The 15,434-nt window shown below is 41.8% G+C and overlaps 1 protein-coding gene and 1 long non-coding RNA gene across 2 annotated transcripts in view; one reads left to right on the top strand and one right to left on the bottom strand.

Moving 5' to 3' along the window:
• Positions 1 to 12,058, bottom strand: part of gldn (gliomedin) — a 33,231-nt gene extending 21,173 nt beyond the window's left edge. The window contains exons 1-2 of the mRNA XM_068017999.1: positions 11,738 to 12,058; positions 324 to 375 (exon numbers count right to left, since the gene is read on the bottom strand). Coding sequence (XP_067874100.1) covers positions 324 to 375; positions 11,738 to 12,058 — 373 coding nt within the window. The remainder of the gene's footprint in view (positions 1 to 323; positions 376 to 11,737) is intronic.
• Positions 1 to 15,434, top strand: part of LOC137352488 (uncharacterized) — a 46,995-nt gene that overhangs the window by 7,341 nt on the left and 24,220 nt on the right. The window lies entirely within an intron of this gene.

Genomic DNA, 15,434 nt, shown 5'->3' with positions numbered 1-15,434 from the left:
CACATCAACTAAGTCATGATAATGTAGACATGCAATCTTGAAGGTTGCTATGGCACCCCCACACAACTGTCCCATTAAGACTTTCCTAATAACATCAACCAATTTATGTGTCGTCCCACACAAGCCCCACAGACAATTCATGAATCCTGATTTTACCCACAACACATGTTCGAAAAAATTATCAGAATACAACACAATTCTGGGGAATAACTAGCTATATTCATAACATTAAAGAACAGTTCATAGATAGTAACCACACTTAATCTATTTCAATTTTCTGCTTTTATATTCCATGCAAAATGAGAATCTTTTCAGAAACTTACCTGTTAAGCATATTCCACTGGTGCTGTTGCACAAGTCCATGAATATTCGAATCTAAAGAAAAATGTAACCATGGTTATAATAAAAACCTCATAAAAACATTAATGTACTTTTAGGACTGCATATTTTCCAACATCTAAAATTTGTTGGAGATATCAAAATGGCTTAGATTCAAATAGCCATCCCCCGCACGTCTTCAAAACAATCTTCTCTTATTATAAAAGCTTTCATTAGAAGGCAGCTTGGCACAGAGGTTGGTGCTCGGCAGCTGTAATAGCAGAATGCTATTGAACGAGTTGGTGGCTTTAACAATATTAGCAGTTGCTGTGGGCTATGGTGATTCATCACAAGGCCTACTGGAGGTTTTGTTCACTAATTAGGCAAGTCAGGTAAACTACTCATTAAGCTGCAACTATACTGCCTAAAGACAAAGTGGAAATGACAGGGGGGTGTGGAAGTGGAAAGGAAATTGCTGCCTCTTTGCCTCTTCGGAAATCTACAAAAGTTGACTAGTCCAGAAAATTAAGAGTGTGACTATACAGCCACTTTCATATCAAGGTGAAGTCATTTTTGATTTGGGGGCTTTTTAAAAAGCAAGGCACGATATAAATGCAAGTCCTAGGCCCAAGAATCTTCAGCTGCTTCATCAATGACCTTCCCTCCATCATAAGGTCAGAAGTGAGGATGTTTGTTGATGATTGTACAATGTTCAGTACCATTTGTGAATCCTCAGATACAGAATCAGTCTGTGTCCACATTCAGCAAGACCTGGACAACATTCAGGCTTGGGTTGATAAGTGGAGTTGCATTCATAGAGTCATAGACTCATTTACAGCACAGGAGGAGGCCATTCAGCCCAGAGTCCAAGCCATCTCTCCAAGGAGCTATTCTATCAGTCCCGCTGCCTGATAAAGTCATACAAGTGCCAGGCAATGACCATCTCCAACAAGAGAGAATCCAACCATCTCCCCATGACATTCAATGGCATTACCATCGCAGAATCCCCCACTATCAACATCCTGGGGGTTACCATTGACCAGAACTGAACTGGACAAGCCATATAAGTACTGTGGCTACAAGAGCAGGTCAAAGGTTGGGAATTCTTCTGCGAGTAACTCACCTCCTGACTCCCCAAACCAATCCACCATCTACAAGGCACAAGTCAGGAGTGTGATGGCATACTCCACCTTGCCTGGCTGAGTGCAGCTCCAACAGCACTCAAGAAGCTCGACATCATTCAGGACCAAGCAGCCTGCTTTATTGACACCTCATCCACCACCTTCAACATTCACTCCCTCCACCATTGATACACTGTGGTAGCAGTGTGTACCATCTACAAGACACACTGCAACAACTCATCAAGACTCCTTCGACAGCACCTTCCAAACCCGCGACCTCTACCACCTAGAAGGGCAAGGGCAGCAGATGCATGGGAACACCACCACCTGCAAGTTCCCCTCCAAGTCACACACCATCCTGACTTGGAACTATATCACTGTTCCTTCACTGTCGCTGGGTCAAAATCCTGGAACTCTCTTCTGAACAGCACTGGTAGTGTACCCACATCACACAGACTGCAGCAGTTCAAGAAGGCAGCTCACCACCACCTTCTCAAGGGCAATTAGAGGTGGGCAATAAATTCTGGCCTAGCCAGCGACGCCTACATCCCGTGAAAGAATGGAAAAGAAGTTGTTGCTGAAGTGTGCGAACAACTTTCAGGGCATTCTCTCTCCCACTGTAACGATCGGTTCTGGATCTGATATTTCAACTGTTCCAACAATATAGAAGAGGACTACTGCACTTCTTTAGTTTTATCAGATTTGTTAATGAGATTAAGAAATGTGAACACGGGGCAATTAAAAGGACGGATAGTACTCAAATTAAGCAGATGGATAAATGTCAAGATGATGTACAATGCACCTTATGACTTGATCTTAACTTGACCCTACGTCTATCCCTGGCCCAAAGTATTGCCGAGGAGGTTTCTTCAATATTGTACCTTTCTTTTGAAATTTGGAGTCTTGAATTGAGTTTGCTAGTTTTTTACTTTCAGAATGAGAAGAATGTTGGCAGGGTTGGCTTCAGGCAAGTTGTTGGCTTGTGACAAAGTTGGCCCAGTCGCAGCGTTATTCTACATTAAGTATTATCTATTATTTCATTCTTAAACATATTACTTTGCAATTTACACTTGTTCCCTATGATGTTCATACAACTATTTAAAAAAGTTATTCCTCCTGGTTACACCTTGGGCAGAATTTTTGTTCCCAGGTCCAGAACCCTCCGTCGGGATAAAATGCAAGTCGGCAACCCGGAAATGCTGCCGATGGGACACCAAGAGAGATTTTGGAGGCTGCCAATTTCGTTGCCACCTCTGGGTGCCGCATCCAATTAAGGACGGTGGGCCGGCTCCCGAGGCTGGAGGGTCAATAGGAAGCCATCCAGCATTGAAAGATTGGCAGCCCCACCATTAGAGGTGGGCACTGATGAAGTATGCAGGGAGGCGCGAGGGCGCCTCAAGTCTAGTTTTGTAATAAATTAATTCCTATATCTGGTTGTTTTGGATACAATGTTTAATATCATTCACTGAGGGGCAAAGATATAAAATATGAGTTCATATTTACTTTGATAACACTTTGTTCTTATTAATTCCATAATGTCCATACGAAATGGACCTTAAAAATCTATAATGATAGCAAAGTTAGCAATCTACCCATGGCTCCATTTCATGTGTCCTTGATTATTACAGGTTTAAAACTGTACTTTTCAGAATTACACTTATGAAAGTTTCCTTTTTCTTGGATCTTTGGTGTCAATAGTCAAATCAATTACAAAATACAGTATTTTGATGTGATCATCTTGTCTTTAAACTTCTTCAGATATTTCACAGTCATCTGTTAGTGGTTTCTCTGAGAGAAGCTGTAAAGGTAATTGACTGCTATTCAAAAATCAGCCAATTAATTTTTTTAATGCATTAGTTTTATTTCTGCTTATTAACAAATGCAAATTATACCTGTATTGTGTTAACAATTGAAAACTTAGTAGAGCATATCTATTTTTAGTAATATTTGATGGCTGTGCTTTACCCATTGGGAAAGCATTGGGGAGAACAGAACTGAGCAGTCGTGTTCATGCAGTAAAACCAGTGGATTCAACTTACAAAATCAGCAGATTAAAATATCACACTGCCAGTTAAATTCCAATGCTCTTTGACAACAGAACTTGTTACGGGGCACTTGTTTTTTGTGGTTACTGTTAAAATATAATACTGATCTGAACCATCATTATAACTGAAAACAAAAGTTGCACTTTGAAAAGCTAAAGCCCACAAATATTTCCATGTGTATGGATTATATTATTCCTCATCTCGCTGCTTGCAACATTTGTTTTGTATCCTGAAATCACTGAAATGGATCAAGAATGACAAACTTGGCGGAAGAATTCCTCTACTGAATATATTGTAAATTTATTAATGTGTGCTATCCCAATGTTTTGCAAATGCTATCACTAAAACAGGTGAGCTGGTCATTTAACTCCTAGTTAATTGTGGGGCCTTGCTGTTCGCAAATTGACTACTGTATTTCCTACAATATGGCAGAAACTGCCCTTCAAAAGGAGGCACTTCATTGGCTGTAAAGCATTTTGCCACATCCTGAGGTTATGTAAGATACAATATAAATGCAAGTCTTTCTTTCTTTCTCTCTCTCTCGTTCTCTCTATTTCTGCTGCCTCACTGCCTCTTTAAAATGAATGGGGTGGATTTTCACCATTTGGATGGCTATCAGGTACAATGGTTGCCTGCTCTTTATAGAGTCCACCTGATTTTCATTCCACTTTGTGTTGTATATATAGATAAGACTGGGTGGACATTTTGAACATTATGACTAATAGTGCTGAAGAAAGGTTCAGAAGTAATGTTTACTTGCTCAAAGAAAGCAATAAGTGTGGCTCCAACAAATTAGAATAACTGACCGATATTCTTATTTTAATGACATGCATACAGATTTCTGTTTTTAACCTTAACTTTAGTCTAAACTGCTTTGTCTTTTTCATCAACCTAAATGAGAAGCATCATTTTCTACATGTCATGAAGACCCCCACCTGCCAAGAATGAGGCATATTAATTTTGTCATATAAACATTAATTTTAAACTGTTGCTGGAGTGAAGAAATTACTTGTTTAAAAAGAGATCACCTGACACTTGGCTGGAGGACATTTGCATACTAAGCAACAGTGCTTGGAGAGACAAAAGAATTGCTCACTGATTCAATTAACAGAGATTGGGTTGAGCAATGGTGATCCACATCTTGTCGGGGTGGGAGACAGCACTATACCCCCCACCAAGAGCTTTGGAATCCAGAAACGCAGGAGTGGTTAAGCCAGTTGGTCACATGACTAACTGACTGGTCCAGGCTTTTTGAACTAGACGTAGGACAGTTTGGTCAGACTGCAGAGCTTGTAACGGAACCTGGAACAAGACAGCTTCTCTCCTGCCTGGCTCTCTCTCGCGTTCTCACAAACCTCCGGACCCAATGAAGACATGTAAACATCAAGAGAGAAAAGACTCCAAAATCAAAACAAGTTTTTTTTAAATTCATTCATGGGATGTGGGCATCGCTGGCCAGGCCAGCATTTATTGCCCATCCCTAATTGCCCTTGAGAAGGTGGTGGTAAGCTGCCTTCTTGAACCGCTGCAGTCCATATGGGGTAGGTACACCCACAGTGCTGTTAGGAAGGGAGTTCCAGGATTTTGACCCAGCGACAGTGAAGGAACGGCGATATAGTTCCAAGTCAGGATGGTGTGTGACTTGGAAGTTGAAGCGTGCACTGGGCCCCAATGAACAGCAAGACGTATCGGCAACCAAAGACTCCACATTGCACTTGTAGGACCATAAATAATGACCAGATATTGCCTCAAACTTTTCCCCTTTATTCTTTCTACCTTTTCTGTCTCTATCTGCGTGTGTGTTTATTGCATATGCATGCTAGCGTGGTCGCGTCGTATATTCATAGTTGTTAACCGAATTAGAGTTTAAAATTAATAAACTTCTTGTTTAAATCTAAGAAAATCTGTCTGATTTCTTTGCCTTACAATTGGAAAGCAGTGATCAAGGATTCACTGAGGGGGAACTAAAAACACTGTTTTTAAAATTAAACCCTATTACGATTAGACCAGGCAAAGGCTGAGAGGGAACCCCCAGACCCCTATCTCACCTGGTCGTAACATATACATAAGTTATATTTCATCTAAGCTACTGTGTTTGTCAGTTTTATTGTATTATTACTGAATAATAACCCAGTGCTAAATCTGAAATTATTCAAACCAAACTTTAAAAGGTGTGAAGTGACATGATCGTAAAGGCAACTTACAACATACTGTCAGAACATCAGCTAATGTGCCAAGGAAGCCAGGCTGGGGAGAAAGAGCCAGACTATATCCAGAGTGAATTCTTTTGTAATGATCTAGTTGTTTGGAACATCATGCCTGTGCCAGCTGTTTAAAAGAGCTATGCAATTAGTGCCTTGACCTTTCCCCATAGCCATGCAAATTTTTCCTTTTAAGTCTTGGAATAAAAGGCTGAGTCCCTTGCAAATGAAGGTTCTGCATTGGCTATACTTTCAGGCTGCAGGTGATTTGTATTTTACCACATGCAGTACTGGTGAAGCTCAGAGGGCGGGGGGCGGGGTGGAGTGGGGGGAGTGACACCACACATGCTAAGTTTTATAACTCATTCCTCTAAACTGCCATCCATTTTATTTAATTCATTCTCAAAATATGGGCCAATGCATGTGGTTCTTATTCTTTGCCACAGTTTGATAGAGGACACATCAGAGTCAACCACTAAAATAAAAGCAAAATACTGCGGATGCTGGAAATCTGAAACAAAAACAAGAAATGCTGGAATCACTCAGCAGGTCTGGCAGCATCTGTGGAAAGAGAAGCAGAGTTAACGTTTCGGGTCAGTGACCCTTCTTCGGAACTGACAAATATTAGAAAAGTCACAGATTATAAACAAGTGAGGTGGGGGTGGGGCAAGAGATAACAAAGGAGAAGGTGCAGATTGGACCAGGCCACATAGCTGACCAAAAGGTCACGGAGAACAGGCAAACAATATGTTAATGGTGTGTTGAAAGACAAAGCATTAGTACAGATTAGGTGTGAATACACTGAATATTCAAGAATATCCACTGAAGAGTCAACCACATTGGTGCGGAGTCACAGATAGGCCAGATCAAGTATAAATGACAGGCATCCTTCCCGAAAGGACAGAGGTGAATGAGTTGGGTTTTATGCAACAGTTTAATGGCCACTTTATTGATATCAGCTTTTAATTCCACATTATTCAAAAAAAAACATATTTCAAATTCGCAAACTGTCACAGCCGGATTTGAATTCATGATTCCAAAGGGATCGTTCCCTCTGCGACACCCTGGTCCACTCCTCCATTACCCCGTTCCCTCGTTCCCTTCCCACGGCACCATTCCATGCAATCGCAGGAGGTGTAATACCTGCCCTTTAACCTCCTCTCTCCTCACTATCCAACACCCCAAACACTTCTGCCAAGTGAAGCAGCGATTTACTTGTACTTCCTTCAATTTAGTTTACTGCATTCGCTGCTCACAATGCGGTTGCCTCTATACTGGGGAGACCAAACGCAGATTGGGTGACCGCTTTGCGGAATACCTCCGCTCAGTCTGAAAGCATGAACCCAAGCTTCCAGTCGCTTGCCATTTTAACACCCCCCTCCCCACACCCCGCTCTCATGCCAACATTTGTGTCTTTGGCCTGCTCCAGTGTTCCAGTGAACATCAACGCAAGCTCGAGGAGCAGCACCTGATCTTTCAATTAGGCACTCTACAGCCTTGCGGACTCAACCTTGAGTTGAATAACTTCAGAGCATGACTGGCCTTTTTTATATTTTTATATTTTCATTTTATTTTATTTTATTTTTTAACCATGTACCTGTTTTTCATATAGACAGAGCTGTTCATTATTCTGCTATTAACACTCTCTCTGGACTAATGCTTTGTCTTTCATCATAAGCATTAACACACTCTTTGCCTTTGTCCCAGGACAGCTTTGTTATTTAATCTCTCCTGCCCTCTGCCCTATCACACACCTTCCCTTTTGTTCTCTTCCCCACCAACCCTCTCCCCACCCCCTTCACTTGCTTAAAACCTAATTCTTTTCGAACCTTTGCCAGTTCTGATGAAAGGTCACAGATCGAAACGTTAACTCTGCTTCTCTCGCCACAGATGCTGCCTGACCTGTGGAGTATTTCCAGCACTTTCTGTTTTTATTTTGAACTCATGATTATTAGTCAAGCTATCTGAACTACTAGTTCAGTAACCTAAGCATTTCACTACCATACCCATTATCAATGGAACTGCACATTAATACAGAGGAGGAGCGAACTGCAGTGTTACTGTTGCTGATAAAAGAGCACCTCAGCACTGGAGAAGAACCAATCAATATAGAATAGAGTTGTTGTGCAATATAGCACAAGCAACAGTTTGGTAAAAAAAAAGACAATGCTCAAATCAATTTACAGGAATGTATGAAAGGTATATAGAAGGCAGTGTAGATAACTGTATTAAGAGCACTGTAAGACGGAACACAAAGCGAATGAGAAAAGGTAGACAGGAAAAGAAACTGGAACCAGTTGGGGTTTTAGTGCTAAAGGAGTATTCTTATTTCAGAATGATTGAAACATATTAAAAATGTAATTTAATGATGATATCAAATAATACTGCATTCTTTTCTGTATTTTCACCTCGTCTTCTGAAGGGACTGACTCAGACAGGAATGCAATTCTATGGTTCTCAGTGGCCCTCTGGTATATCACCTTCGTGGCCATTCTACCTGTTATCAGGTTAATGTGACAGATATAAAGAAAGGAGTATTACAGCTAAGACCGATTCTGCTTCAACCAATGTCCAGTAGGGATAGTTGGACAATTATCAGGAGGAAAAATTCATGCTCATTTTTGATTCCCCTCCCCCAAGTTGGGGGCAAACTGAGGTCAATTGTAACATTTCCACCACCACTCTGCCTTAGTTCATTTAATGCAGAACGGACCAGGGCCCTTTCTGGTTTGTGGGGTTCAGTACAACAACTGGGATGGATTAAGCCACCTGGAACAGTGTGAGGTCAAAATCGCTCTCTTAAATGCAATCCAGATGTGGAATTGGTTGAACCCTCTCATCATTGGGCCAAACTCGTTTACCTAAACTCAAAAAACCTAGGCACAGGTTGACCCACAGCCAAAGATTTAAGTCGTCTAACGATGCACAAGGTACTGCTGGAATTTAACTAACTAAAACCATGCAGCTTACTAGCAGAAAATTCTGCTAAGCTTCCCTTTGCTTATCCAGCTAGGATCGCGCTACCCAAGTGGGAAGAATCATCTCTCTGTGATCATCTGTATGACATGTCCTATCAACGAGTCTCAAGCACTTTAGATCAACTTGGCTTCAATCAGCAGGTGTTATCTAGGAACTAGATAAAGACAGGGCTAAATTGTGGCGAGTCGAAGAGACTTAGTAGTTGGCAGGAAAAAAGACAGAGCCGCAAGGGGAGAGCCAACTGTGCAACAGCCCCAACAAACAAATTTCTCTGCAGCACCTGTGGAAGAGCCTGTCACTCCAGAATTGGCCTTTATAGCCACTCCAGGCGCTGCTTCACAAACCACTGACCACCTCCAGGCGCGTATCCATTGTCTCTCGAGATAAGGAGGCCCAAAAGAAATCTAGGAACTAACACAACCCCAAAGAGACAATGCATACTTGTGTTTACCCTAAAGGAGCAATTTTCTTAGGCAACACATATTCGGACAAATGGCCCCAAAATGTTAGAATGGAGGAAAAGTAGATCTAAGGGTACAGATACACGTTTTTAATGTTGTAAGTATTGGTATAAAAGTTCATTAAAAGGAAAATAAATTCTGGATCTTACAATTACCATTGAATATGAAAGCAAGTGTTGTTAAATTTGCGCAAGAGTTTTACTGGGCCACTGATGGAGCATCGCATGCAGTTCCAGGAACCACATTATGGGAATGATATTAAAGGCATGGAAAAAGGACTATAAAGATTCACTAGAATGATACCAGGAATAAGTGGTGATGATTATAAAGTAGTGGCGATCTGCCCAAGGGCAGGTCCTCTATTCCTTACTCAATGCCTCACGGTCTTGTGCTTTCCTCTTCAGTTGCTCGTAAGAGCCTCCCTTTTTCTTACCTTCCATGAGAAATGAGCAATATGACTGGGGAAAAAGTACATGAGGTGGTTTCCCATTGCCTTCCTCGTGTGTACTTTAAGGGAAATATAAAGTCCTCTTCCCCAAGGATCCTCTGCCTGTAAGCAGCCTTCAAGGTTCTAGCTCTTCTGCCATCACCACCAAAAATTCAAGGCTTCCGCCTTTGGCCAAGGCGCGTAACCCTGAGCATGGAACCCTTACCTGAGCCTGGGGAAACTCGCACAACGGCAGGGATGACCACTCCCTGAAGTCTCAAATGACCATGTTACCCATAATTAGGAAGACGACCTCAAGAATTAGGGGATAGAGTTTCTGTGGCGGTTTCCCAACCTTCCACCATAATTTTGGCAGACCATCAGCAAACACTCAGGAGGAGGGCATAAATGGCTGTTTATGCAGTTTCCCTCACATTTCTCCAATCTTACTATCTCTGCCCCAATATATCCTAGGTGGAGACAACAGCAAAGTCACTGTTTATGATCTGTTGGGACAGATTTTGCAGGAGCAGGGCATCTGATGTGTGTTCTGTTAGTTAGACCTACGTTTAGGTTTAAATACTTTTTGCCCACAAAGTTGCTGGAAGTTTAAGGGCATCTGGAACCCTGATGAACAATGGAACGGTGTATCTCCTTAATCAATGATATTAAATGTTTGAGAGCAAGGACTGAGAAGGAGGGTGAATTCAAATGGGTGAATTAGAATGGGTATACTCAATGCCAAATTAGGTACAGAAAGAGAAATAAAGAGAGGCAAAGAAAGATAGGATTAAGAGAAAGAGAAAAAAAGGAGACAGAAAGGAAACAAAACAAATTTTAAAATGTTAGTTTGTGATTTTTAAAATCTCCGAAACAATTCACAACCCAAAGAAATGAGAGTTCACATTTATAACTATTCACTTTCTGGGAAAGACAGATTGACTGGCAGTCATTAACAATCGTTACGTCATTAAAAGGGTACTTATACTGATAATTACTCGACTTAACTTTCTGTGGTAAGTTTAATGGACAATTAACGTGCAAATGCAGCAACTCAGGAGTGGCACAAACTAATAACGAATCAGAATTCATGGGACATCACTGACCCGTCACAAGTTGCTGATCAATTTGCACATTAATAACAGCATGCGCCATTCAGATGTGATTATTATTTCAGCAAAATCTGGCCCGACCTCAATGCCTTAACTATGTTACTGTATGTCTGAATCTCAGCTTTGTATTAAACTCCCTCAATTTAGCTCCTGCATGTATATTTAAAAAGCTGCTTAATTCTTGTCAAAATGCTAGCTATGCTTTGTGTTGCTACATGGCACTGTGATCATTGTCCTTGGACCTTTGTGAGAATTCTCAGCTGTAACTCAAAGCCCAGGAGTTTTATCTAAGGTGCTCAAGCAATTATATTAGCTTAGATTGTTTTTACGCTGATGAGGACCAACATAAACATTAAACTATCAGCTGTTAAACATGGCCTTGAATAGCCAGACCGCCCCCCCTAATGTATAACTCAATGTTAACACCTGCTAGTGAATGGCAGGTGTACGTGTTGAACTAGCCAGACTGCATGGGCTGGCAGAAAGTGAGATGTCAAATAACCTATATTAATTAAGGAAGAGGAAATCACTCTGTCCATTTCAACTGTTTCATATAGCAAAGTCCACAGTCCTCCCCATCATAGCATCCAAATGCCATTTAAGTGACCCCAAGGTTTCTGCCTATCCAAAAATCCATTCCACTATTCAATTATTTGTTGCCTGAAGTCCTAAATCAACCTTCCAGCAGTTTGAGACCATTGTTCAAAATTTATAGGCCTGGCATTTCCTGGAGTAGGATTCTAAATGTATCTTTTTTCTAAATCATTGAATATTGTATTCACCTCCTAAATCACTTTCTTCCAAGAATCAAGGGCCCAATTTCCTCCATTTCCTCTTTAATCTTCTGACACTAGCCATAAGTTTCATGACTAGGAAGCGAAAGTGCAGAGACAGCTTGGCTCAATTACATTCCAATCTGGAGTCAGATAGAATTCAGCTGTTTCCTCAAAGTTACTCCATAATATGCTGCTTTTTAAGTATAGATGTTTTCTGTATTTAATTTGCTGCTGGTTCATTTGGTTATCTTTGCTTCCTAGTTTTTGAGGGGTACAATATCATTAAAATTCACCTACCGGGATCCTTGAGTAAGTCATCATCATGATGGTATCTTCGGCCTCCTCCCGGCTCCTCAGCTCCTGGTGGCTTCTCTTGTTGCGATTCCTCTGCTCAGTCAAGTCGGAGTCATCTTGGGTCAGACGCGAGATAAAGTCCATGGGCCAAGTCCCAGACAATTCCTCCAGGCGGCTCTCCATAGTTTCCAGCCGGGATCTCAGGTTACTGCATTGCAAGAAGAGGTAAACCAATCCGGCACAGTTTAACAGAGTGATCAGCAAAAGCCCCGAAAGGAAAACCCTCCCTTTCACTGGGCTGGACTGTCCCGTCTGGAAAGCCATCTTTATACTCCCTCAATGGGCAAGAACAGGCACATCGAACTCTGAGGCAGCGCAATTCCAAATTGCAGTCAGACTGAAAAAGAGAAACGGTTCCAAAGCTAACGAACTCACCCAATATTCAACCCTCTGGTCGCAGCATTTTATGGCTTTGACTGGCTCCTGATTTATATGCAGTCGCTGCTCTGAGTCAGTGGCTGGAGGCTGCTTTTGAGATTAATCATATTCACTTCATTCATGCCCGATGTGGAAAAGTTACAAGCATGACATTCAGCAACAAGAGTCATACAGGGCAGCATCATTCAGAATGTGTAATGTATCCTTCAATGCCACAATGGCCAACTGTACTTACAGAACTTCCAATCACGGGAACGAAGGATTTTTATTTTATTTTGCCCGGAGTAAAGCAATATATGCAAACTTGATATATCCAGTATCCCTAATAATATCCCTCTGTATTCCTGATACTATCTCACTGCATCTCTCATTATATTCTGCAGCATCCCTGAAAATGCCCTACTACAACTCTGATAATATCCTGTTGCAGTGATCGCAACCTGCTGTAACATCCTGATAATATCCTACCATGCCCCTGGTGATCTCCTGTGGTAATTCTTGTGCCATAGCTCTGATAATCTGCGTGCCTCTGGCTTGCCCCTCCACACGTGGTAGCCAAGCTGATCGAGTGGGCTATTATTCGGGGGCAGCTAGGCAAATTTAGTCCCTTGTAAAACAGGACAATCTGTTTGACTTATTATTTGGAATTCCAATCTTTGGAATTCTCTATCCCAGAGTGCTGTGAATGCTCAGTTGTTGGGTATGTTTAAAACTCAGATCGCAGACTTTTTAGACAATAAAGGAATCAAGAGATATGGAGATAAAGTAGGAAAGTAGAGTTGAGGTAGAACATCAGCCATCATCCTGTTGACTGGCAGAGCAGTCTCGAGGGGCTGTATGGTCTATTCTTGCTCCGACTTCTTTTGTTCTTATGCACAAAAGAAAGGGGTCCCCAATTATATTCAGAGAAGGATAGCAACTTTATTTACTGATGTTATCAAGGTTGGGATGGGACAGTACCTGAATGTTATTATTTATGGGGGGACGGGGGAGTGGGGGGGGGCAGTAGAAATTAACTCTAAAATAACACCATACCGCCTTCCAGACTCAACATTTGATTTCAACAACTTCATATTATGATCACTGCTCCCTTCTTTGGAAAAGTCCTGGTAATGGCTCTGCTGCAGCTCCTCTATTTGTTTGCATCTATACCTGTCCCATTACCACCCTCGTTTGCCTTGCAGCGTCATCCCTTTTGCCATTTAAACCCTCCTGCCTTTCACCCTATGGGCAGGATTTTGTTCTTCCCAGGTGTCGGATTCCGTGGTGGAGGTGAGGCGGGGGCCTGAAGGTGGCTCCAGATGAGGTCCATCACCGACCACGATGCAGGGAGGGTCCAGCCCGATCTTCCCGGCAGTGGCGAAGCTCCGTGACGCCACCCCCCACTCCCCACTACCGCCGCTGCGCGACGGGACCACAATTTAAATATTCAAATGAATAAAATTAATAAATTTAAATAGACTTACCTGCGATCTTGAGGGCCGGCACTCCTGCGCCTTCAGATCTTGGGAAACGAGGCGCCATACTGGTGGGGAGAGGCGAGGAGGTACGTTTGTCAATGTGGTGGAGTGGAGATTGGGGTCAAATGCATGTAATGGGTGTAGGGGATGGTGGGAAGAGTTGAACCTTAAACTTTATGCAGTTTTGCAAGGGTTGAGGATGTCAGATGTAAAAGCTAAGTGTTTTGGGGAGGAAGGGCAAATAGTTACTGTGATTGTTATTGGGGGGTTGGAAAGGGGTGCTATAAATTTATTTATTTAATTTTGGGGGGTAGGACTTAAAAAATTTAAATTGGGCGGCAGGGCAGGCTGTCCTTTAAAAATGGTGCCAGCTGACGCCATTGCCAGGGATGGACAGCCCACCCCCTCCATGAGATTGATCGGGGGCAGGGGTCTGGGCTGCCCCGGCTATTTAAATGAGCTACTGCGCTAAAGATTGTGGTGGCTCTTTGACGTGCGACCTGTGCGGGCGGGCCATCATTTTTTGAGCTCACCGCCGATCACTTAAATACCACCCCTATATCGACCTTCCCTTTCATTCTTTCTTCCTCTACCCTCCCCCACCCCCCCCACCCCACTTTCCCAGCCTCTGTACTTGCTTAAAACCTGTTACATCCCTTAACCTTTTCCAGTTCTGAGGAAATGTTATTGACTTGAAATGTTAACTTTCCGGTCAAAATAAGGAGCCAAAATCTATATTGGTAGAAAAGCAGAAATAAAACAATTTGAAGAGTTACTTTTCACAAGGTGTCGTTAATAAAGAGGAAGCCTATGAAATGCCTCCTCAAATACTAATTCCATTGTCATGAGCACCAAGACATCTAACGCCAAGCTATCAAGTCCACTATCATTTGGTCTTGTGAAATGAATGTTCAGATGTGTTTTTAAACATCCCAATCACAACACTTGATGCTTCAAGTGGTATAAGATGAAAGAAGTCACTTGTTTGCACCCAAATGGCTATCCAGGCGTCTCGACACAGAGCAATTATGTTCATGCCATTCACGAACCACATACTTTACCACTTCATCAATGCCCAGCTGGTCAATGTTCAGACACTTACACCCCTTGGTTACTATATGTAGGTAGATGTTAAGTCTTTATATAAATGTGGATAATCATAGAAATGCTGATAGGGTCAGATGAAGATGGGTGGGAGGAAGCTTGTGTGGAGCCAAAATGCCAGGATTATCCAGTTGGGCCGAATGGCCTGTTTCTGTGCTGTAGCCTCACTATAACTTAATATACTACATCTAATTGAAGAAGCTCATCCTTGAAGCAACCAATTTCAGTCCTTTAGTAGTAAAAGCTACTTTTATTTAAATATGAACAATGGTCTTTAATGAACTTGCCCATAACAATACGTGAATGAAGTCTGCACATTAAGTTCATATCTGAGAAGTAACCTTTGTGAAAGATTTATGAGAAGTGAAGCTTAGCCTTTAGCTTGCAGGAAACTTTATTTGAGTGCACAGTATAAATCTATATGGGGCAGACTAAAGGTTAAGACCAGAGTTAGTACTTTTTATATGTAGACACAATATTATGTACAGACAGGAATTTCTCATTGTAGAATTCACCAGACTAAACTGTGAAAGAAACAGAAATACAAATGGATAGTGATGGGTACAGATATACACTGAACTTTGTTCTTAAAGATAAAGGGACAGTTCTTTTCAGTTGTTAAAAGATCAAAGAGTTTTGATGACGCATAAGGTTTGGAGTCCAAGGCAAAGTAACAGTGTGTGTTAAATAAATGATGA

Source organism: Heterodontus francisci, chromosome 38 (genome assembly GCF_036365525.1).
Source record: "Heterodontus francisci isolate sHetFra1 chromosome 38, sHetFra1.hap1, whole genome shotgun sequence".
NCBI lineage: Eukaryota > Metazoa > Chordata > Chondrichthyes > Heterodontiformes > Heterodontidae > Heterodontus > Heterodontus francisci.
The sequence above is the reverse complement of the archived record's forward strand: the minus strand, read 5'-3'. Positions and strand labels throughout refer to the sequence as shown.